Source organism: Bos taurus, chromosome 4 (assembly GCF_002263795.3).
Source record: "Bos taurus isolate L1 Dominette 01449 registration number 42190680 breed Hereford chromosome 4, ARS-UCD2.0, whole genome shotgun sequence".
Lineage (NCBI taxonomy): Eukaryota > Metazoa > Chordata > Mammalia > Artiodactyla > Bovidae > Bos > Bos taurus.
Window position 1 is genome coordinate 37,747,547 of NC_037331.1, and position 23,736 is coordinate 37,771,282.

Here is a 23,736-nt window from a genome sequence, read left to right on the forward strand (position 1 = left end):
TAGTATTTCTAAACCGTGTTTTTCTTTATTGATTTATCTGTTAATGGATATTTAGGTTATTTCCACATTTGAGCTATTGTGTATAGCGCTGCAGAGAATGTGGGAATGCTGATATCTCTTTAAGATCATCATTTCCATTCTTTTGAATAAATCTCCAGCAGTAGGATTGCTAAATCATGTGGTAATGCTATTTTCAACTTTTAGGAAACTTCATAATGTTTTCCATAGTGGTTATACTACACTACACAGCTCAGTCGTGTCCGACTCTTTGCAACCCTCTGGACTGTAGCCGGCCAGGCTCCTCTGTCCATGGGATTCTCCAGGCAAGAATACTGGAGTGGGTTGCCATTTCCTTCTCCAGGGGATCTTCCCAACCCAGGGATCGAACCCTGGTCTCCCGCATGGCAGGCAGATGCTTTATCCTCTGAGCCACCAGCGAATTCTTTTGCAGTGTAACCACCAGAATATACTAGTTCCAGTTCCTTCACTTCCTTACCAACACTTAGCATCTTTTGTGGGGTTTTTTGTTTTGTTTTGTTTTATAATAGCCATCCTAGCAATGTATGATATCTCATTGTGGTTTTGATTTGCATTTCCCTGATAATTAGTGATATTGACCAAACCATCCTACATTATTTTCCCTTTCAGCAGGACTTAGCATAGTTTCCTATGATTATGCCTGTAGAAATGTAATATTGGTTCCTCTTCTCAGAGTGGAGTGGAGAAAAAGGATGATAAAGCCAGTCAGCTTTTTTTCCCCTCCTAATGGTCATCGTTTATCCACCATAAAATGATGTATCCCACAATTTGTTTGTTCAATAAGATCTTCAATTTTTGCATGTCCATACTTTCAAATAATACTGTCATATAGATAAACAATTTCTGTCGATACATTATCTGTCTGTATTGTAATTAAAAATAACATTATATAATATATGTGTTCTTTGTGCCCAGTTTTACATATTTGAACATTGTTTATATTCAGGTGGGCTATGACATAGTTTTAGTTAGCATAATTTGAATGAGTTTTCTTATTTACTGATGCTAGCATTGACCTGAGAGACAGTTAAACAGAGTTCCTATTTGCATTGCTGCTGCTGCTGCTGCTAAGTCGCTTTAGTCATGTCCGACTCTGTGCGACCCCATAGATGGCAGCCCACAAGGCTCCCCCTGTCCCTGGGATTTTCCAGGCAAGAACATTGGAGTGGGTTGCCATTGCCTTCTCCAATGCATGAAAGTGAAAAGTGAAAGTGAAGTCACTCAGCCGTCTCCAACTCCTAGCAGCCCACCAGGCTCCTCCGTCCATGAGGTTTTCCAGGCAAGAGTACTGGAGTGGGGTGCCATTGCCTCTCCATTACCATTAAGTAAATATGTGGTATTAGAAAAGTCATGTCACTTCATGTTTTACTTCTCAATTGTAAAAAAAAACTAAAACTACTATATCTAACAGGATCTTGCTTACTTTATAATGAGTCTATGAAATAGTTGTGGCATGTTTTTACAAGACATTTTATTCATGCAATCCTCTTTCAGTGACCCTGGTCAATAATAAATTGACCAGTAATACTGCAAAGGAGGTGATAATCTGTTTTCTTTAAAAATTTTGTATGACTGGAGCTAAATGTGTTTTACACCTATAAGTGTAGAAGTCATTAATTCACAATACTTTCAGTAGACACAGAAATAGGAAAAAAAAAAAATGTGAGTAAACTCAGTTTAACAGTTCAGCTCAGTTGCTCAGTCATGTCCGACTCTTTGCGACCCCATGAACCACAGCACACCAGGCCTCCCTGTCCATCACCAACTCCTGGAGTCCACCCAAACCCATGTCCATCGAGTCGGTGATGCCATCCAGCCATCTCATCCTCTGTCATCCCCTTCTCCTCCTGTTCTCAATCTTTCCCAGCATCAGGGTCTTTTCCAATGGTAGTCTTTGATATTTCTTAGATAACTTTTCACATTCAAAATGTGACAATTTTGTAATGTAGAAGTTAATTTCATTTGAGAACTTTTGTATGAAAGCCATACTTTGCTGATTTTTTAAGTGTTCAGGTGTACAGTATTAAACATCTTGTTATAGATTAGGGCATCTCCTTTGACCTGTATATTCAGGAAACTATATTCAATTTTTTTTACCTTTACCTCCTTTCATTCTTTCTTCCCTTTCCTCTTTTCTCTTTGTCCATCCTTTATTCATTCTTTATGTTAACATATGTTTTGTCGTGAGTCGTGTCCAACTCATTTGCAGCCCAATAGACTTTACCCAATGTTAATATATAAATAGGCTAAAAACATTAAATGTAGTTTTGAAAGTAATAAAATATATCTATCTATGCATTTCACTTATATTAACATGGCCTAACTTGAAAATGCATAAGTAACTAGTGTATTGATGGGATAACTTACTGGACTCCTGAAACTCACTTGCGTGGTTTCTTTGCTTATTTAGAAAGCCAAGACAAATAAGCAGTTCAGCTGAGTTTTTCCTGCTGCTGCTAGTTTATCGAGAATTCATGAGCACAGATGTCCAAATTTAGGAAACTAATCTAGAGTCATAGTTAATATCAGTGGAAAAGTGGAATAATATATACAAATTTTGAATTAATTAAGTTTGGGGTTTTTTTTCTATTTTTTTTTGTTTGTTTTACTCAGCTATATCATATTCTTATCTCATAGCACATCAACCCCAACCCCACTGGTTCTCATTAGGTTCCCACCTACCTTGTGTGTGTGTAGGGGGGTGTTTGTTTGTTTATTCATTTATTAATTCATTTGTTTAATATCATTTTCTTTACCTATCTGTTCTTACCTCCATGAGCAACCATTATAATTTATGTAATGTCTGTTTGTTATTTGTATAATGTATAATGTTAATTTGTGTGGGATATCATCTTAATGAATGTAAATGTCATTGCCCTTAGATCAGATCCTGTTTCTCACATGTTTTGTAAGTCAGATGCTTTTAAGATGGATCCATCTTTTCGTATTAACAACCGGTATGATTTCTTTCTTAAGACTGCTAAGTGTTTCCATCATAAATATTTAGTGTCCATTTTTCTCATTGTCCATTTTTCCTGATACTACCACCTCCCCATAAATAGAAACTCAACAAGTTTTTTGGGTCCTAGGGTGTACATGTGCTTTAGTTAACAACATTCTGCCACATTGTACTCTAGAGTGGTTGCATTTATCTGCATTCCCAATAAAATAATTATGTGCTAGTAAATTGTAAACAAGCAGTTGTATTTTTCATCCAGAAATGGTCATAGTATTCTCAGATCATACAGTGGTGATAAAGCTAAACAACCACGTAATATTTCATAATCCCCTAATCCCATATTCTGGTCAGCACACTGTATTCTCTGGCTTTCAAACATTTTTCAGTATAGTGAGACTTAAGTAATACATCACTATTGCTTTCATTTATACTTTCTAATCTTTCATTAGTCTAGGTTTTTCTTTATATACTTAAAATACTTTTGAATTTCCTTCTCTGTGATTCATCTTCATCTTGCTAATTGCCAAGATATTTCTGGTTTTTTTCTACTAGATTATCATTTTTATTAATTTTTATAACAGCATAAAACAATAGATACAAAGGTGATAAATTGTGTAGTACCTGCCACTTAAATATTTGTGGAATAGATAAATAAAAATCATGAACTTTTGTGTGATATATATTTTGATATACCTTAATCTATAAAATTTTAATAGATAGTGTAATAATTTTAATCCAGAATACGTTTTTGAAGTAGTGATAAACATTGATATAAATAGTGATAAATATCACTAAAACTAGTGATAATGTAGAATGTTTTATGGTGACTGATTTTTTTAATTCAATAATTTCTTATTAAATTTTTGGGGTTTTAATTACCAAAGTGTAAGATTTTAAGAAGTTAATTTTCTCATTACTCATACAAATCAAAAATCAGATTATCCTAGCATTCCTAGTAAAAGTTATTAGAATAGGCGCTTTCCATGGATATAATTCGGAGAAGGCAATGGCAACCCACTCCAGTACTCTTGCCTGGAAAATCCCGTGGGCGGAGGAGCCTGGTGGGCTGCAGTCCATGGGGTCGCTAGGAGTCGGACAGGACTGAGTGACCTCACTTTCACTTTTCACTTTCATGCATTGGAGAAGGAAATGGCAACCCACTCCAGTGTTCTTGCCTGGAGAATCCCAGGGACAGGGGAGCCTGGTGGGCTGCCATCTATAGGGTCACACAGAGTCGGAGACGACTGAAGCGCCTTAACAGCAGCAGCAGCAGCATGGATATAATTGAAGTACCATCTGTACAATCTCAAACTTGAATAACTGGTTTGCATACACGTTGATATAATTTAAAGGAAATGTGTTTGCTCACAATGCTAAACAGTAGATAAAACCATTCATGTGTTCACTATCTTCTAGGAATTATTTCTAAACCAAAGTCAGAGTAAAAAGTTTGCTTAACGTTGAATATGCCTACATTCAAATCAATTAAGTGATAAAATACTATTTTAGTGAACTTCTGTGTAGTATGATCAAATAATGTTTGCATGCATTTTAAAATAGTTTCTAGGACTTTACAGTTAAAGTATTTTCAAGAGAATTTGCATGTGTCCAGTGGTTAAGACTTCACACTTCCATTCTAGGGGATGCAGGTTCGATCCGTGGTCAGAGAGCTAGGATCCCACATGCCAGGTTGCACATCCAAAGAAAATAATTTTCAAAACTTATATATTTGAAGATACATACTTAATTATTTTAATTCTTACAAGTGCTAAAATCATTTTATGAATTTAAAGGAGTGATTTGTATACTCATTGATTTTCCTGTGATTCTTGTAAAATTTGTAGGAAGTTGGAGAGACAGAGGAAAGCGAAGTTGTTATTAAGTAACTGTGTTCAAGTAGTCACATTCCTTATAGATTTCATACTCACCATGAAACCAAAACTAGAAGAATTGGCAAAATCTTCTGAACTGCAGTACTGCACCAGTGCTAGTGGGAAACTACTGGGGCAAAGAAGGTTCAACGGGCATATCTTGAGACTGAGAAGATCATGTAGTTCATGATCTTCGGTATGTATCTAGGTAACATGCTAGTTTGGAGAAGGAAATGGCAACCCACTCCAGTGTTCTTGCCTGGAGAATCCCAGGGACTGGGGAGCCTGGTGGGCTGCCATCTATGGGGTCACACAGAGTCGGACACGACTGAAGTGACTTAGCAGCAAATGCTAGTTATCTCTCTGTATTTTTTCATTAGTTTTATTAATGAGTCTAAACAGATTTTCTTTTTTACAACTAGAAGCATTTTTCATTTCACTGTATAACTACATTGTATGAATTTGCCCCTTTAAAATGTGAAAAACTAACAGGTAAATTCAAAACAGGAAGCAAGAAGGTTATGCAGCTATTTCCTTTAATAGAATTTGTTCCTGCAGAAAAGTGGCAATGCAATTTCTGGATTATGACACCATTAATTTGTTTCAATTCAGAATCATCTGGTTATAAATGTACTCTTTCTTGTGACTAAAAGAAGTGTTTTTCAGTGTGCTTTACCACTTTCAGTGCTAAATTTTTCTTTGGAGGTATTATCGCATTCTTTTATGTAATTTTTCTCATTTTATGTGTACAACAGCCTGGGATTGTTGAACTAAACCTAAGGCCCATCTGAAGATAAAGTTTCATTGGAGTAAGTTATAGAAAAGTCATCATTCTTGATTGTGTTATTGTAGGCATTTTTATGGACTTCTTTTGCCATTTCTCAATGGTAAAAGAACTTCCCTTACTTGTTACCAATGTATATCAAAATCATTAAAACTTTTAAGACTCAATCATGCCATGTTTAGAATTTCCCATGGAAGCCGATAGTGAACAATAGGGAATTTCACACTGGCATCTATGAAGCTCATTGAAAACCTAATTGTTCAACAAGTATTTCTTTTTAAATAATGTTCTAGCCATGGCAGGTATTTTTCCTCAGGTAAAGCTGGTAGCATTCTCAAGTATCTGGCACTATAACTTGGGTGGTTTCACTGAATTTATATGTAGCTCACATAGCTACATAATATGACCATGTGATATGTGCCAAACATGCACCCTAAATTATTTGACAGCTCATATAAAAGGGACCAAAAAACCTAAACGTAAAATATTGAAATACTAATAATGTTGCTACTTTTTTTCTGTGAAAATCATCTTTCTAGAAAAAGAGGAAATACAAAATGCTCTGTGACCAGTCCAGCAACATAATTTACAGGACCCAGAGCAAAATGAAAATGTCAGGCTCTTTGTTCAAACAGTGTTAAGAATTTCAAGATGACAGCAGCAAAGATTAAACCGAGTATGGGGCCCTTCTGAGCATAGAGCATACACACACCCATGACGCTGCCCTCTATATAACATCTGTTTCTTCCACTTAGGACTGTCTTGCATGTAGTGAAGTAACAGACACTTAATGGAAATCTTTTTTATCTGAGCAGAGTTGAGGCTATAACAATTTCTTAAAGGAAGCTTCACAACAAAATCCTAACAATTTTTTCTACCACTCCTATTCCATAACATAATAAGAGTTTACACTTTTCTAGTTGCTTGCTGCACATAGAAAATAATATATTGGTGTTTACAATTATTTCTTCCCCATAAAAAATTGGTTTAGTCAAGAATGTTGTCTTCATAACAGTGTGAACAAAATGCATGGGTTTGATAATATTTAATTGTTTTTAAGAGCAACATTTTGCATGTTGTATTAGACACATTTTATATGTTCAGGTAAGTTGATGAAATCAAGCTACATATGGTTTTGGTATTTATGTTCCAGAGAACTCTGAACTGATGTTCTCTGAAATGACGTGCTCAGTTGAATGGCTGCTGAAGTGGTTTTTAAATGCAAAGCAATGTCTTCTGTGCCCTGTGGACCCAGATGAGACATAGCACGCCTTTTTTTTTATTTTATACTTGAATTTTTCTTTTTAGGCATGCAAGTATTGGAGTGGAATGGAATTCCTTTAACTTCTAAAACATATGAAGAAGTGCAGAGTATCATTAGTCAGCAAAATGGGGAAGCAGAAATATGTGTAAGACTGTGAGTTTTTCCCCATCTTTTTGTTTCCATTTTTTTGGCTATTCATGGCTCTTTTAATTTAAAATTGTTAAGGTGGAACCTTTGCCAGTCAGAAAGATTGCTTGTAATTAGAAAATAAAGTGAATGCAAGTTTATAGATGTCTTGTGTTCAGAATCAAAGTCTAAAGCACAGAAAGAATTCAGCTAATTTTGTTTCTTATTATGTCCCCTTTCATGATTTTCTTGAAACATGCATCATTTCAATGAAAGCCTAAACCCATTTAGATTTCATGGATTTGTACAGTATTTCAAAATGAACTTATATTTAATCCATAAAGATTTCACCTTAAATAATCATTTTTATCAGCTGACTTTTAACAGCATTGCAAATATGTATTTGGTTAGAAGGGTGAGCATGCTTTGAAATTGCTTTATATCATTAACCACTTCTCATTTACCTACTGAAAAAAATACTCAGCGTAGTTGGGAAAAGGGGCCTTTTGTCTCAGACGTCCTCAATTGCTTTCTTAATTTTTTTTTTGTTTTAATTTTTAGGGACCTCAATATGCTGTCAGATTCTGAAAATCCCCAGCACCTAGAACTCCATGAACCACCAAAAGCTGGTAGGTGAAAGCTTCCAAGTGTGGTGAAGATGGAGATGGAGAAGCAGTCGTAGAGGCAGATGGAGCTGTAGATGAGGATATAGACACAATCACAGATAGAGGCAAAAATAAATGTATAGACATATGAATGTTTATATATTTATGTAATAGTAAGAAAATCGAAGCATTGTAGTTTCATTTTAGTATTCTAGGGAAACACATATATACATGTTAGAACCATTAAAGAAATTCACATGAAATTCTTGCTGTGTGAATTCACATTTGGAATTCTTTAAAATTCAATTCATCATATGAAAGTAATTCATGGAGTCATTTATTTTGGGTCCTATATACTTTTTGGATAATACTAGATTCTTTTTAGCATAGCTGAGTTTTGGAACACTACTGAAACATTCGATTGCCTTTTATAATAAATAAAAATCAATATAATATATAAGTACACAGTAAAGTAGATTTAACTCTTTCTTAGATAGCAGATATAGTCTATAAATTTAGCTCATTTATAAGATTAAATATATTGTTGTCCATGTTCAATAAATATTTACCAAGCACTTCCTATGCTATAGCCAATATCTCTAAGAGTCTGGGTTATGGCACTAAACAGAGCAGACCAAAACCTGTAGAAATTTTCATATATCTGTAAATGTAAATATATTCTTTGAAATTTCCCCTTAGAAAAATAGATGTATAAGATTGCAAGAAATAAAAACAATCAATCATAGAAATTAAATTCCAGTGAATAAAAGAGTATTTTGTCATATAGTTAGTTCTCTGTATAAAACATTTACAAGCATTTTTCTAATGATATAATAGGAACCTCAAATTTCCTCTGTAATTCAGTACTCTTTCTCAGTCTCTTCTAGACTTCCTGAGAAATAGATTTATAAAGGTACACTTGCATGTATTTTCTTTTTAATTTAAATTGTTTTACATAACATTTTGACTTTGTCATCTAGAACTCAGATAAGTTCCATGGTATTAAGTACCAATGAAACTGAGAATATGTGAAGCCATTTGGTTTTGTTGCAGTGGATAAAGCGAAATCCCCAGGGGTTGATCCCAAGCAGTTGGCAGCAGAGCTCCAGAAGGTCTCACTACAGCAGTCACCACTGGTTCTGTCATCTGTTGTTGAAAAGGGATCTCACGTTCATTCAGGTCCTACATCAGCAGGATCCAGTTCCGTTCCCAGTCCTGGGCAGCCAGGGTCACCCTCAGTGAGCAAAAAGAAACACAGCAGCAGCAAGGTGAGAAATGCCCAATGCAGCCTCTAAATTGCTTATTTTCTACTCCTTACTCAAATTAGGAGATGGGAAATATAGTATCATGTCCTAAAGGTGTTTCTCATGTAATTTCTCCTTTCCTATTGATCTGCTGAAACAAACAAAAAAGGTTTCCATATCTCAGGATAAAACTGATCAAGATGTATCAAAATGATGTGTTTCTCTCTTAAAGTATTGTGGCAGTTATTATGAGGGACTTGAAAAAAAAATGTATCTGATGCTTCCTGTTCTTTTTCTTTGTGGTTGTTACATAAATCTGAACCTCTTTGTGTATCAAATATAGTCATTGTATCTTTTTCGAAACACAAGATATAATTACATTATATTTTGTAATTTAAATAAATAGTAAAAAAGACCACGAAATGAGGATAATTTAGGACAACAGGAAACCAAGAAACCCAGTAATACAGTATTGCTATTTTGAAATGTATCCAATTCCATACTAATAAATTTTCTCTTCATGCATTTCTTCAGTTAGAATAAATGTTTCTAACAGTATTATTTTAGAGTTACTGGGGAATTAAAAGAAAACATAAATTAATTTTAACTTAATAGGACCAGGTGATAATATAGACAATTTGTAATTTTCCCCCCATAGATTGGATTATTAATAGAGAAACTCTCTTCATGATTGATAAATACATTTAAAAGGGTTTTTTGTTTGTTTGTTTAAACATAAAGGTTTTTCCTTATGTGGTGAAATATATGTAGGAAGGACAGGCTATGGTTAGATAAGTTGACTGGACTTCAGAAAATAGTTTTTTAAGGTTTCATGAGGAATAAGTTCAAAGATAGACTCAATTTCAAAATAAATTTTAACACAACTATATTTTCCCACATGCAATTATGTATTAATTTTGAAGAATTACCTCATGGAGGTGCCCTGTCTCCAAAGTTACAGGCTGATATCATTTTCTGATTTCTCAGTATCTCCACACAGATGACCTAAAGACATGACAAATTCTGCTAACAAAGTTTTCACACCAAATACAATAAATTCTATAAGTCTGTCATCCAGATATTTTTTTTTTATTTCAGCATTTGACATCACCATCCTCCCAGAAAATTAAGTCAAATATAAAAGCACCGTCTCATCTTTTCTTTTGACTCATTGAATCCTAGTGCTGTGAATTCTAGTTTTTTGATAAGTCTCCAATAATTTTCCGTCTTTTCTGAACTTGCCAATTTCATTTAGTAAAGCATTATTCTTTTTTACCTGCAGTATTGCACTTACTACTAGTCACTCCGCTCACCAGTCTCTCTTCCTCCCTCTTAATCTACCCTCCAACTATGGATCTGTGACACAGTGATTGGATTAGGTCCCTCTCCTGTTTAAAATTCATCCCTGCTACCTGGAATGTCAGCTTCCCTGCCTCTACCTGGGGAAGGGGAATGTTCCTTGGAAGATTATCACAGTAAACTTAATGTTGTCAGATCTTTACAATAGCCTTGCTACTAAGTACTCTATTTCTTAGGGTTATCAACTCATTCTACTTTCCAAAGACATTTTTAGATGCTGCCTTCAGTACCATGAGTCATAATTTGAATGCAAGATACAAAGATGGGTAAAATCCATCCCTGTATACTATGTAGACCAGTGGTTCTTAAAGCCTGCTCAGTCTAGTAGTACCAGCATCAGGCAGGAACTTACTAAAAATGCAAATTCTTGATCCTACCATTATGCCTTCTGAATCAGAAGCTCCAGGGATAAAACCAAGCAACCTGAGTTTTAATAAGTTCTCCAAGTGAGTGTGATACCCCTTGAAGTTTAAGAAGTACTAATTTAAGTATAGATGAAGGATGATATATAAACAAATTCAGTAAAGCTATAATGTTGGTGGTCATTAAAAACTGCAGAGGGCACTGGGACAATGGGGTTAGGAAAGCTGGCATTTAGCTAATGAACCCGTTTGGTAAAAGGGAAAAAGGAACCAACATTGAAGAAGAGAATGCACCACCAAAAAAAAAAAAAAATGAGAAACAGAAAATTGTATGCTTAAGTTATGGTATACAAAAGATATAGGGATAATAAATAGAGGAGAAGCCTAGATAATTGTAAATTGAAAGACATTAAATGCCATGCCTTGCTTTTACTCTACAATCTGCAGAAAATGAAGAGTCAATGATAAACAAAAATAACAGAAACCCTTCCTCTACGAAGCCTTTCCATATTCTAATCCTTCCTTAGAGTCATCCTTCTCTCCTCCTTCCCTCCCTCCAAAGTGCCAGATGCTTTATGTATCTAGTAAAACAATTTGTATCTTGATTATGGTTACTTGTTTGCTTATTTTACCCTCCTAAATGGGCTGCACACTCATTAAGAACCAAAAGCCATTTCTTATTTTCTTTATAGCTCCCTAAGCACGTAGCAGAGTAGCTTGCATAGACCATAACAAAATAAATTAAAATTAAATTAAAACATCAGTGGTACCTGTGAGTCTTTATAATATTATGGGAATAAAAAATAGAGTTTTTTTTTCATGTGAACTTTTTTGGTAATGATTGGAAGATGAACACAGGTATTATAGGTATTATAGGACACAGGTATTATAGGACAAATATCAGGGAAATGCTACTGATACGTTTTATGATATGTGGTAATTCTTTTCTATGCCAAGAATGTGACCTGTGTAGTTTTACAGAGGTTTTGCTGAAACAGCTATAGAGCTTCACTGTCCATGACAGAGGCTGCTAGCCACCTGTGGCAATTGAACACTTCAAATGTTCTAGTCCTAATTGAGATATGCTGTATATGTGAATTATACAACAGATTTTAAAGACTTAGTATAAAAAAACATGTAAAATAGCTCATTACATTTTTTATATTGATTTCATGGTGAAATGATAGTATTTCTAATAAATTACATCAAATAAAATATGTCAGTAGAAATTAATCGCACAGGACTTTCCTGATGGTCCAGTGGTTAAAACTTCGTGCTCCCAATGCAGGGGGCCCAGGTTTGACCCCCGGTCAGGGAACTAGATCCCACACACCACAACTAAAGAGCCAACGTACCCAACTAAAACCGGTGCAGCTAAGACCTGGTGCAGTCAAATAAACAAAATCTATTTTTAAAAATCAATTTACCATTTATTTTTATATTTTTAAAGTGACTACTACAGTATTTGAAATAACCTATGTGGCTCACATTATAGTCTACTTGACAGTGACGGTATATAGATTGCTTTTTAATTCTTATTAATAGTAATAACAATAATCAAATCTGGTTATTAGTGAGATTCTATATATACTTACAGAAATATATAGTGAATAGATGTGAACACTCTTGAAGAAAGGGACTGTTGCCTATTCATCTTTTGGAGAGTTTATTATCATCAACATTTAGCTGGTACTGAGTTTCTTAAAATAAATAAACTTAATGATATTTATAGTATGCATAAAAGTCAATACTTATTTTTATTTGTTCTACAAATCCTACAATGTTAAAATATTGACATTGAGAGATTAGAGAAATACTGAGCAATGGTCTGAAGCTTACATGTTTCTGAGTCAGATAATATGTTCAAATATAGCATATGTTCTTCAGTTAATTTAGAAAATTATAATTTTAACATCCTTTTGTTTTTATTAGTTATGAGGCTAACTATATATTAAATTATAAAACATTAATATTATTGAGTAAATTAAAACAAAAATATTTAAACCATAGCATAATTATACATTAATTATGTATATTTAGAACACTATCTATTAAATGTTTTGAGTGATTATTCATAAGTAATTATTAATCTATTAATAATGTTCCAGTTTAAGTGATTGCTTCTAAGTAAATAAAAGTAAAATGTGAATCTAAATTATTTAGACATAGGGTTAAATTATGCTATATATTTACATATGACCATTTTAAATTATTTTGTTTACTAATTCAATATGAATTTTTTCCTCCAAAATTTTTATTTTACTGCCACAAGCTGTTTTATTTCTGAAATCTAATCAGATTTTCTTCATATTATCTTTAAAATCTGAATAATTTCTCCCATCATAGTATAAATAAATGTCAACTAAAATGCTTACTAGTTTTAAGTGTTCTAATGAAGTAGGTCCTTGCTCTCCCAGACTTTTCTATCATAGCACACAACAGCTCAGTAATTTTTTCATACTGCCCTTATACCAAAAGAGATACCTAAAACAATTAACATTTATTATATAGTTAGGTCCCAACAATTTAACTAGTATTTATGTCCTAACATCTTAGTAACCATTGGAAAAATAATACATAAAATGAAATAAAATGATGTATCTATTTCATAGTTATATACTAAAATTATTTATCAGTGGGATATGTATGCCTGAAGGGACTGCAGAACTATTCAGATAGTGGAATTGGTTTGGACACTGACACTTGCATTTCCTCTTCCACACTGATCACACTAATTTTCTTGCAGTACATTTTTTTTAATCACCACAGTCATCAAAAACCAGCTTCACAAGGGTATGACATCACTGAAAAGAAATACTTGTCTCTAATCTTAAACCATAACTACCTGGAGCTGATATGCCCACTGTACACAGATATTATTGTATCCTTGTGTGCCTTTATAAGTTCAATGCCACACCCCAGAACATTTAAAATTTGTCCATAAGTATATTCTCTGCACTGATTCTAGTTATGTTTGCATGATCATATTTCAAATGAGTTATAACTATCAAAATGAAATCAAAACAAAATACATTATCAATCATTACTTGGGGTTTTTTTCATCCTATTTTTGACATTTTATCTCTAGTTATCCCTCAGCCTTGCTCATTGAGATTCATGGATATCTAGTTTTAGGAAACTTCCCATCTTTAATTGAGATAGAGTTTCAGGAACTTGTGTATTCCTTCTTTGTCTCGACTCCTTTGCTTTCCTTAAAAGTTAAACATAAAAGAATTAAGTAAACATAATTGTTCAATAACTAGCAGTTTATCCTTTGCAGCTAGAGCATAGTTTCAGTGTTAAATGGCCATTCATGTAAATGAGCTTTACTAATAAAGGATATATGGCTTAGAAAATTTAAACCCTTCTCTATAACTTTACCAATGATTACACATAATTTTTAATATTTCACAAAACAAGACCTGGAAGATAGCTGTCTTCTTTGATTGCTCTCATTTCTAGCATAAAATAATAAAAAAAGTAGCAGAAACACACCTAAATATGATGAATTTTCCTTTTCCAGTTAATTATTATTATAAGGCCAATATGATGTGTATATAGGGATACAGGGCCTTTGCTGTCTCGTAGTAAGCTTGCCTCCATTTCAGTAAATGTCTCCCTACAGTGATGCCACATTGCCTGAAATTCTGTTGTAGATCTAGAGTCAGGGACATCATTCCTTTTTTTGTACAAATTTGTACATTCTACTGAAATGTAACAGATCAGTAATCAGTCATTTAATCAGCAGAGTGAATCACTTTATCAGATCACATTCTGAATGGTTTTTAAGGCTTTACTGACGTAAGAAAATTATTAAGGAAATGTGAACTTAGATCAAATGTTACGGACTTTTAATTAAAGGGGTATGAAATGCTAAAAAGTGTTTACCTGGGTGTCCCATTCTAGAAGAGAGTAGGACTGGACTGAGAACCCAGCAAAGGAATATAAGGTGGACTTTTATAACTTTTGGCCTCCTAGGCAATCAAGTAAAAACAATATCTTTTTCATTTTCTTATAGACATTGAAAATCCATTAATACTTAAATTGAATACTTTCAACCAAAAGTGTTCCATTTCTTAAGTAATTGAATGTACATTACTTCAGGTATAAAATTATAGTTTCAAAACAGGCTTCACACAATGAAAAAGAGATTTATGTATCTATAAAATTAAACATGTATTGAGAAGTGTAAGTAGACACCATAATCTGAAGCAACCAAATGGACAAAATGTGCTTTCCAGGCAGTGTGCTCTGACCAAACAGAACTTAACTCAAAGGGAAATTTAAGTGGTAAATCCTGTAAAGGGTTTATCCATTAATCTAATATATGTCTTAACATTGCAGCCTACTGATGCAGCAAAGGTTGTCTCTCATCCAATTACGGGGGAAATTCAGGTATGAATGCTTTTAAAAGATCATTATTATACCATCTTTTGTGGCTCTTTTTCCCACTGGTCTATTGAGATTGTAAGCACTATTAGAACCTTAACTTTTCCTGTTTTATGACATAGATAGGTATAAGTATTTTAATACGATATATGTTTTATTAAATCTAATTATACCTCTGGAATTCTGTACTTTGAAATCTACCTAATACCTTAACAGTACCAATGTATTAAGTCTCATTTACTTTATAGTTGCTGAATGTGTTTCAAACATGACAGATTCTCCTGGAAATTTGAAGGTTTCTCATTGAGAGTACTCTTGCCTGGAAAATCCCATGGACGGAGGAGCCTGGTAGGCTGCAGTCCATGGGGTCAAGTCGGACACGACTGAGCGACTTCACTTTCACTTTCACTTTTCACTTTCATGCGTTGGAGAAGGAAATGGCAACCCACTCCAGTGTTCTTGCCTGGAGAATCCCAGGGACAGGGGAGCCTGGTGGGCCGCCGTCTATGGGGTCACACAGAGTTGGACACGACTGAAGCAACCTAGCAGCAACAGCAGCATTGAGAGTTTCATGACTCTAATGCTGTCCTCTTTTCTTCCTCTGGTCAACAATTGCTAAATAATTGCTGAACAGTTACTCTAGAGCAGTGTTTTTCATACTGGAGATCATAACCAATCTGTAATTTATCAAATTAATTGAGAGGATTTTGACCAGGAAGATAGAAGAAAATAGTTTAAATCATTATTTTTTTTTTTTTAGTTCTGTGTGCATGTTTCTGTGTTTATATATTGCATCATAAATGGGCAGATTCAGAAAAGTTAGAAAAATGATACTTTAGATAATACTAAAAAGTAATTTAGGGTAGGTAAGAAATGTCATGTGAAAAGAATTAACAAAATAGAAAATAATAGCTATTTGAAGATAGTACATTTTCGATAAGAGAAAAGAACAGTGAGTCTTAGTTGCATCCACAGTACATTTTCACAAAGGGTAACAGAGATTTGAAGTAATTTGAGGATAAGCATAGAAAAAGGAGAAGTGTTTTCCTGGAAGAAGAAATGGTACAAGGAACAATTCTGCTGCCAGAGGGTAATGAAAGGAACAGATCTGCTCTGCTGCAGGAAAATGTTCCTGTAGAGATAAGTTAAGACTAAATTAAAAGAACCTTGAACAGAACCCGAAGGATGTTAGCCACAACATAATAGAGGGATCAGGAAATATTTTAGAGTGAGGGACAGGCTAAATGAAACAAATATGTCGTAGAAATTCATAGAGCCACAGCCTCTAGGAAGTATTATAAAGAGGAGGACACAAAGACAAAGAAATCAATTGTCATCCGGGCATACCCGGATTGAAGCAGAGTGGAGAGTGAGAGTGGAAATGAAGAAAAAGCACAGAACATGGGCACCCTAATAAGAAGGACCCAGCAGGATGGAACTGAAATCACCAATATGCTCTCAATCTTGCTGTCTCACTGCTATTTCTCACTTCTAGAAAGCCAAAGGTGATCTCTTTTAATTTCACATGCAGCAAAGAAAATGCTAGATACTCTGATTCATAATATCTCTTTCTTTGTCTCATTTTTTAAATTTTTTGCTCAAGGGCCAACATGTGCTGTGTTTCTTTTTGGCTTGTTATAATTTGTTTTTTACTGAAAGGTTTATTTTCTAAAACCATTTTATTTTGAATTGGGGTATAGCTGATGAACAAACAATATTGTGATAGTTTCAGGTGAACAGCACAGGCACTCAGCCATATATATATATGTATACATACATGCATATATATCTACTCTCTGCTAAGCCCCCTCCCATCCAGGCTGCCACATGACATTGAGCAGAGTTCCATATGCTGCACAGGATGTCCTTGTTGGTTATCCATTTTAAATATAGCGATGTGTACACATCCACCACGAATTCCCTAACTATTCCTTCTCCTTCACCCTTCCCCGCTGTCCCCCACCAACAACTGTAAGTTCATTGTCTGTCTGTGAGTCTATTTCTGTTTCGTAAGTAAATTCATTTGTTTTGTTCTTATTTTCTTTTCACTTCAGTGGTAATATTTAATTTTACAGTAGAACTTTGCTCTAATATTTTCAACTCCCAGGATATTTGCTTTGCTTTCCTTTCCTTTTTCTTTTTTTTTGGGGGGGGGGGGCGGGGGCAGCAAGGGGAGATACTTCCTTATGACAGTGATTTCATTTTTTAATATTTTATCTTCTGTCTTTTTAGCAAAGCCTTATTCCAGATGAAACCTTGTGTAAACACCCAAACAGTGAATTGCCAGAATGGAATTTGTCTGGTTAAGGGGTACTGGGGGCATCTCATTTTCTCTCACATGTAACATCTAAGCAACTCTAAGTGTTCTCTAAGGCACCAGATTTACAGAGTACACTTTGGAAAGCACTCTCTTAGAGTATCCTGCAAATTTCTATTTCAATAAGAAATGATTTTGCTGCCTCACCAGTTAAAAATGGACTTTTAGGCCAGCAGAGAAAGGAAAAAAAGGGGGAAATTTTCTCCTTAAAGATTTGGAAGCTGTTCTAAACCTCAGTGAAATTAATTGCAGAATAATTCCTGTATTTTAGTACTCCATTAAAACACAGTTACTGCAGTCCTAGACTTCTTATTTCTCCTCTTCCTTCATGGCTCTGTGTTTCATGTTTCATATTGTTTTCATGGTGGTCAGTGAGACTCTGGAGCTTTCTGTACTGAGAAAAGTGAACAAAGATTGCTTTTCTGCCACAAAACGTAATCAGATCAAAATTATGCTGAAATCAGTAGATCGTTTTAATATTAAATTTTAAATGAAGGCTGACTCATCTAAGTTATTCCATTTTCAACATAAATATAGCATATCTGTTTTGCTTGATTATGGAAAGTACATTCATTTTTTATTTATGGTTTTTCCTTTTCAAAGTATAGATTTCTTCCTTTCTGTTAGGGCTCCCTTGGTGGCTCAGGCAGTAAAGAATCGACCTGCAATGCAGGAGGCCTGGGTTCAAGTTCTGGGTCGGCTAGATCCCTTGGAGAAGGGAATGGCTACCCTCTCCAGTATTCTTTCCTGGGAAATCCCATGGACAGAGGAGCCTGGCCGACTACAGTCCATAGGGTCTGCACAATCCGTGGGGTCACAAAGAGTCGGACACGACTGAGCAACTAACACTTTCACTTTCCTTTCTGTTATTTGATAAATTGAAACAGCATCAAACAGAATTGTCCTATTCTAAATGATGCCAAAGGAATTTTTCATTTTTGAAGGAGAAAAATTGGTTAATTCAATTATTTTGAATAATGCTGGCTTCTTAAAATTTAGTTTGAATGGTAAGTCTTTTACTATTCAATGACAACTTTTCAACAGCCGTTAGACATCTATGAGACAGTGCCTCTTCTTTTCTCTTCAGTTTCTGAGATTAAAGAACAATTGTATTTTATTATCTTAACCTCACTCTGTTAAGAAAGCAGGCACAAAAAGAAAAGCTACAGGTTTATCAGCTAGTGTACTATAGAAAGAGATCAAATTGCACATTCTTAAATATCCTGACAATTCAGTACTAAGGTATTTGTGTTTAAACAATGATTCTACCCACTGTTAACTATTTGATGAAATGCAAAAGAGATTTTCTATTAAATTTATCAATTAGTTAATTTATTTTCAAAATCCTGGCAACTGTATTTATGAACATTAACATTTCTGATTTTGCTAACAGTGGAAATTTTGTTTAAAAATGTAATTAGCATTCCCTGTGTTATTTTCCTTCTAAATGAATTTTAGACAGGCCAGAACTTTCACAGTGGAAAGAATGAACAGCACATTTACTAGTAATTAATGTGTGCCTGGGAGCTCCCAATTAAATTAGACATTAACTGGTCTGTTCAGTTTCAAATAAAATGAAAGTGACAGTTAATGCTTCTTATGAGAATTTTTTTTAAATACTGGCAAAATATTGAACAATAATGTATTATATGCTTTTTTAAAAACAAAATAATGTTCATGGAATATTTGCTGTTCCTTTAAGCTTCAAATCAACTATGATCTTGAAAATCTCATAATACATATTCTCCAAGCAAGAAACCTAGTCCCTCGAGACAACAATGGTTATTCAGACCCCTTTGTTAAAGTGTACCTTCTTCCAGGGCGAGGGTAAGTAAAGAAGTGATGTCTTCGAAGTATCATAAATATTGCCATATGATTTTTTTTTAAATAGTGATAATGTCTTCTAATCTCTAAAGAGCTTTGTATCTTTTTCTTAGTTTTATCTGTAATACATGTCATACTTATTTATTTCCAGTTAGTAAGCAAGGTGGAATTAAAAATTTATAATTAAGCTTTAATGGGTTTTTGGAGATTCATGATCATAACAAAAGCTGCTTGGATAAGAATGTATTAGTATGTTAGTTCTAGAAACTTCTTGTGCTATGACCAGTCAGGTAGACTATGAAATCATTTCAGGAATTGTCTGTGGCAGATTTAAAGAATTAGTTTACCTTTCAAAATGTATTTGTGAAACCAGTGTTCAAGGACTCACCAGTTACTCTTTTATCTTATAGGACATGTGTATTATTCAATAATTAAATGCTCATTAAATGACTTGATGGATCATTATTTACATGCATATTTTCAAATCACTGTTCTAAAATTATAAAATAAAAAAATAAGAATAATATTTGAAATGTCAACTTTGGTAGATAAATGAAAAAGATCTCTTTAAATCTCTTGTGTAATATATAAACTGTTTATATAAAGCAAGTACTCTTTAGAGATGTTTAATTTTCACATAATAAGTGCAAATGGGTGTAATCTTATATATAAATCATAATTCAGGGATGGCTTCAAACCAGTAATTTGGACCCAACAGATCATTACCTTTTATGAAGAATTTATACTAGCCAAATCAGTATGATGGAACCATAAGTAATCAACAATTGAAGGTATAGTTAAAAAAATTAGGGGACGGTTATTGAAGACTCTGGTTTCATTTTTGCTGTGTTTTCATTTAATTTGAAGAGCAACATTTTAATGTAACTTTTTACTGGGAAATTTTCAGTCATTGGAAGTATAAGTAGAAAGAATAATATAATGATCCATCATGCACCCATTACTCAGCTTCAACAATTACCACTCTCTAGCCAATCATGTTTCATTTTCACCCTTGTACACTCCCTCCATGCAGATTATTTTAAAATAGATCTCAACTATTGTAACTTTTTTATGCAAATAGTATATATTTCTAAAAAAAAAAAAAACTTCAAAAGTAATTATAATACCACACATAATAATTTTTAATTTTTAAATCTCTTATTTCCCCCAATTGCCTCCTAATATTTTCTTAGCCAGTTTGATGACCTAGTTGATATATATAAAATATTCTGCCCATCAACAGCAGAATATGTATGTGTGTATATATATATATATATATATATATATATACTTTTCAAGTGCACATGGAACATTAACCATCATAAACTATGTTGTGGGCCATAAAACAAAGCTCAAAAAATTTATAAACACTAAAATCATACAAAGTATGTTCTATAACTATATTTGGTCTGTTTGAACAGGATCTAAATTAGAGTTATACACTGCATTTGAGTGCTGCTTACCAGTTGTCACAACTGTCAAATCATCAATTCTTAGAGATTCACTTTCCTTGTTGATATTGAAAGAGCCATGGTAGAGAGAGCCATAATTTTCAGTTGCTCAGGAAAATCAAATTAGATAATACTCAGAAAATAATTTGAAAATTGCCAAGTGATATATCTAATTCAGTATACAGCCCTTAATTTCATCCTACCCAACAATTTTATTTAGAAACTTAGAGTTGCTGGTATTGTTACTCTAGTTTTAATTCATAGACATTTCAAACTAGCCCTATAGAACAAGAAAGGGGACTTTCTATGTTAGTTTTTATCTTTATGTAGTAGTATAACTGCAATGTTTCTACTCTTTTGAAATATAGTTGATTTTCAATGTTGCATTCGTTTCTGTATACAGCAAACTGATTTAATTCAAGATACTGAGTATAGCTTCTGTGCATTACAGTAGAATTTGCTGTGTATCTGTTTTGTATGTAGTAGTCTGTAACTGCTAATCTCAAACTCCTAATTTATCCCTCCTCCTCGAGTACTTTATTTTTTAGCATGAATATAACAAACTGATAACTGCATTCTGCCTTTTATTTGGGTCATTTGACCGTTAGTGTTATTTAATGACAGTATAAGAGGAAATCACTGCCAAGGCTATATCTCTAATCAGCATTTGCTAATGAGTGAAAATAGACACTCTCTTTTAATTTTCTATCTTCTTTAATACCCTAGAGTGTCACTTTTTATACTATAAAAGAGTGGTTATCTTTTATTTGTTACAGGATATGTTTTAATCCTATTGCAATCCCGTTGCAAACTTGAATAACTGGAAAGGTCAGACAGATGGCATGAATATGGCAGTCCATTCCAGAGTGGGTAACAGAAAGATGGGTGGGAACTATAATGAAATGAAGAGTGAGGTTCCCACCGAAAGCTATCCCCATGCAATTTATCAAACAAAATATGCCTTCTAGATGGGATTTGACCAAAAAGCACGCTAGTATGCCATTCCTATTCAATTCCTAGCCCTTTCTTTAAATTACTCCTAATTACTATAATGACCAAGACCTTGGAATGTATTATACTTGGGAAGCATTATTTTCACCTTGGTTCAACGATTATTTTCTACCTCATGTTGTTTGTGTATTATGGTGCAGCTCCTTTAGTTTTTATTCTCACATTTTCTTCCTTACTTCTGTTCCTAACTTTTTTCTTCCTGTCTTTCCTACTTTTCTGCTGTATCCTTCATTCTCGATCTTGGAATCAATGCAGTCAAGTCATGGTTGTCCAGAATGCAAGGTAGAGTTGGTTCTCTTTCAGTGTCACACTTTGCTGAAATGTCTAGAGTTCTTTTTTTTTTTTTTTGCCTTTCATGTACATTTACCTGCAGTTATAATTTTTATTTTTCTGTATGTTGCTATCAATTGAATTAGGCTAATAGCAGACTGTTCTGATCACATCATTACTAAATATGTTTAGCAGATATGTGCAGAAGAGGATAGAAAAGTAGAAAATAGTAAAAACATAGAAAAGTATGATAAAGAAATATCATTCTGAAATTAGATATAACTAAAGTTTTTGTTTATAATTTGCTAAAATTCATTTAGCTTCTCATGCAGTAATCATGGCTTAGGTCCTTCTGAGTCTTCTATGACAAATTAAAAAAATATATACTCATTTTTCAGAAGAAATTAATTGGCCTTCTGGATGACCAGTACTACGTATATATCCCATCTTAAACATGAGAGTTGTCTCATTTTTTATCCTCACTTAGACCCACTCCAGTATTCTTGCCTGGAGAATCCCAGGGGCAGGAGAGCCTGGTGGGGTGACGTCTATGGGGTCACACAGAGTCGGACACGACTGAAGTGACTTAGCAGCAGCAGCAGCAGATCTAATGATGAAACACTTCCATGCTTTTAGACCTTATGTACCACAAAATTATTGCTGTGCAATTTAGGATGCCATAATCTTCCTGTTCCAGCATGAGAACAACCTCCTTTGTCTATTTTCTGCTAGAGGGTGTTAAATCAGTATATTGTTAGTTAAGGGGTTTTCTTAATATATAGCCAAAAGCACTTTTTGCACACCTCATTGCATATAAATTGAATGTGTTATTTAGTTGGGGAGGTGAATCTTGTACCATCTGTAGCAACACAGTGATGGGAATTTTAATCCCACCCAGAATTTTAATGGTACAGGATTTTTGTCTTTGATAATAAAATTCAACATCTTTAATAAACCTGACAAACTGTTGGGCAAAACAGGCAGTTTCTAATTTGTAAGAGCTTAAATATTTAAATATTTCAAAGAACAGTATTAGCCACTACAACCTTTCTGGTGCCCAGAAGCTATTTCCTTGCAGCCACATAATTATGGCTACCAGAAAATTTGAAACTGAGAAAGGTCACTTGTTATGACTGGCTTTCTCTTCTCAGGCATCATCCAGACCTCTCAGACTGATAGGCAAAATGAGTTTTGTTTCAAAGGGATCATGTCATTCAGAACAGACATTATCAGTCCCTTTATTCAGAAGCTTTCTCTCTTTTATCAGGAGAAACTAGAGGGAAATTGTCAGAATGACAGTGCTTGTCTATATTTAATTTAGAAGAGAACATGTTTTTTGTAAATGTAAATAATAGTCAAAATGATCTGAGATGTGCTGGATTACAGTATAGAAGATCTAGAAGTCCCTTAGTCATATCTTTCATATTGAAGTTATTTTCATCATGTCTTCTAGAACTGTCAGTGTGAAAAGGAATTATACTGATAAAGTATTGACATTGTAAGTTAGACTGAAGAGGCCAATGAGTAAAGTCCTTAAGAGCTTGAGTTTGAATTTCAGCCCTACCACTTCGAAGTTGTGAGGTTTCTCTAAAACTATGTCCTCTGCTACCTAGGAATCTTAATAGCCCCCTCCCAGGATTTTTGTCAAACACATGAAGAATGTACCAAAAATGATAAGCATAATGTCAGGCACATAATAAGCTCTCAATAAATGGCAGTTGCTATTATTTATAGAGATGTATAATAAATTTCATGTTGCCAGTGGTCACTTAACCCTGCAACAGAAAAGAGATATAGAATGCTTTGGCTACTGAATTATACAAAATTATTTAACAACACTAGAAAATCAGGCAACTTTTCT

General features: G+C 33.9%; 1 protein-coding gene across 1 annotated transcript in view; it reads left to right on the forward strand.

The window, feature by feature from the left end:
* PCLO (piccolo presynaptic cytomatrix protein) overlaps window positions 1-23,736 on the forward strand; it is a 392,120-nt gene that overhangs the window by 297,290 nt on the left and 71,094 nt on the right. The window contains exons 11-16 of the mRNA XM_024991035.2: window positions 6,962-7,070; window positions 7,605-7,672; window positions 8,702-8,916; window positions 14,958-15,008; window positions 19,022-19,146; window positions 21,861-21,887. Coding sequence (XP_024846803.1) covers window positions 6,962-7,070; window positions 7,605-7,672; window positions 8,702-8,916; window positions 14,958-15,008; window positions 19,022-19,146; window positions 21,861-21,887 — 595 coding nt within the window. The remainder of the gene's footprint in view (window positions 1-6,961; window positions 7,071-7,604; window positions 7,673-8,701; window positions 8,917-14,957; window positions 15,009-19,021; window positions 19,147-21,860; window positions 21,888-23,736) is intronic.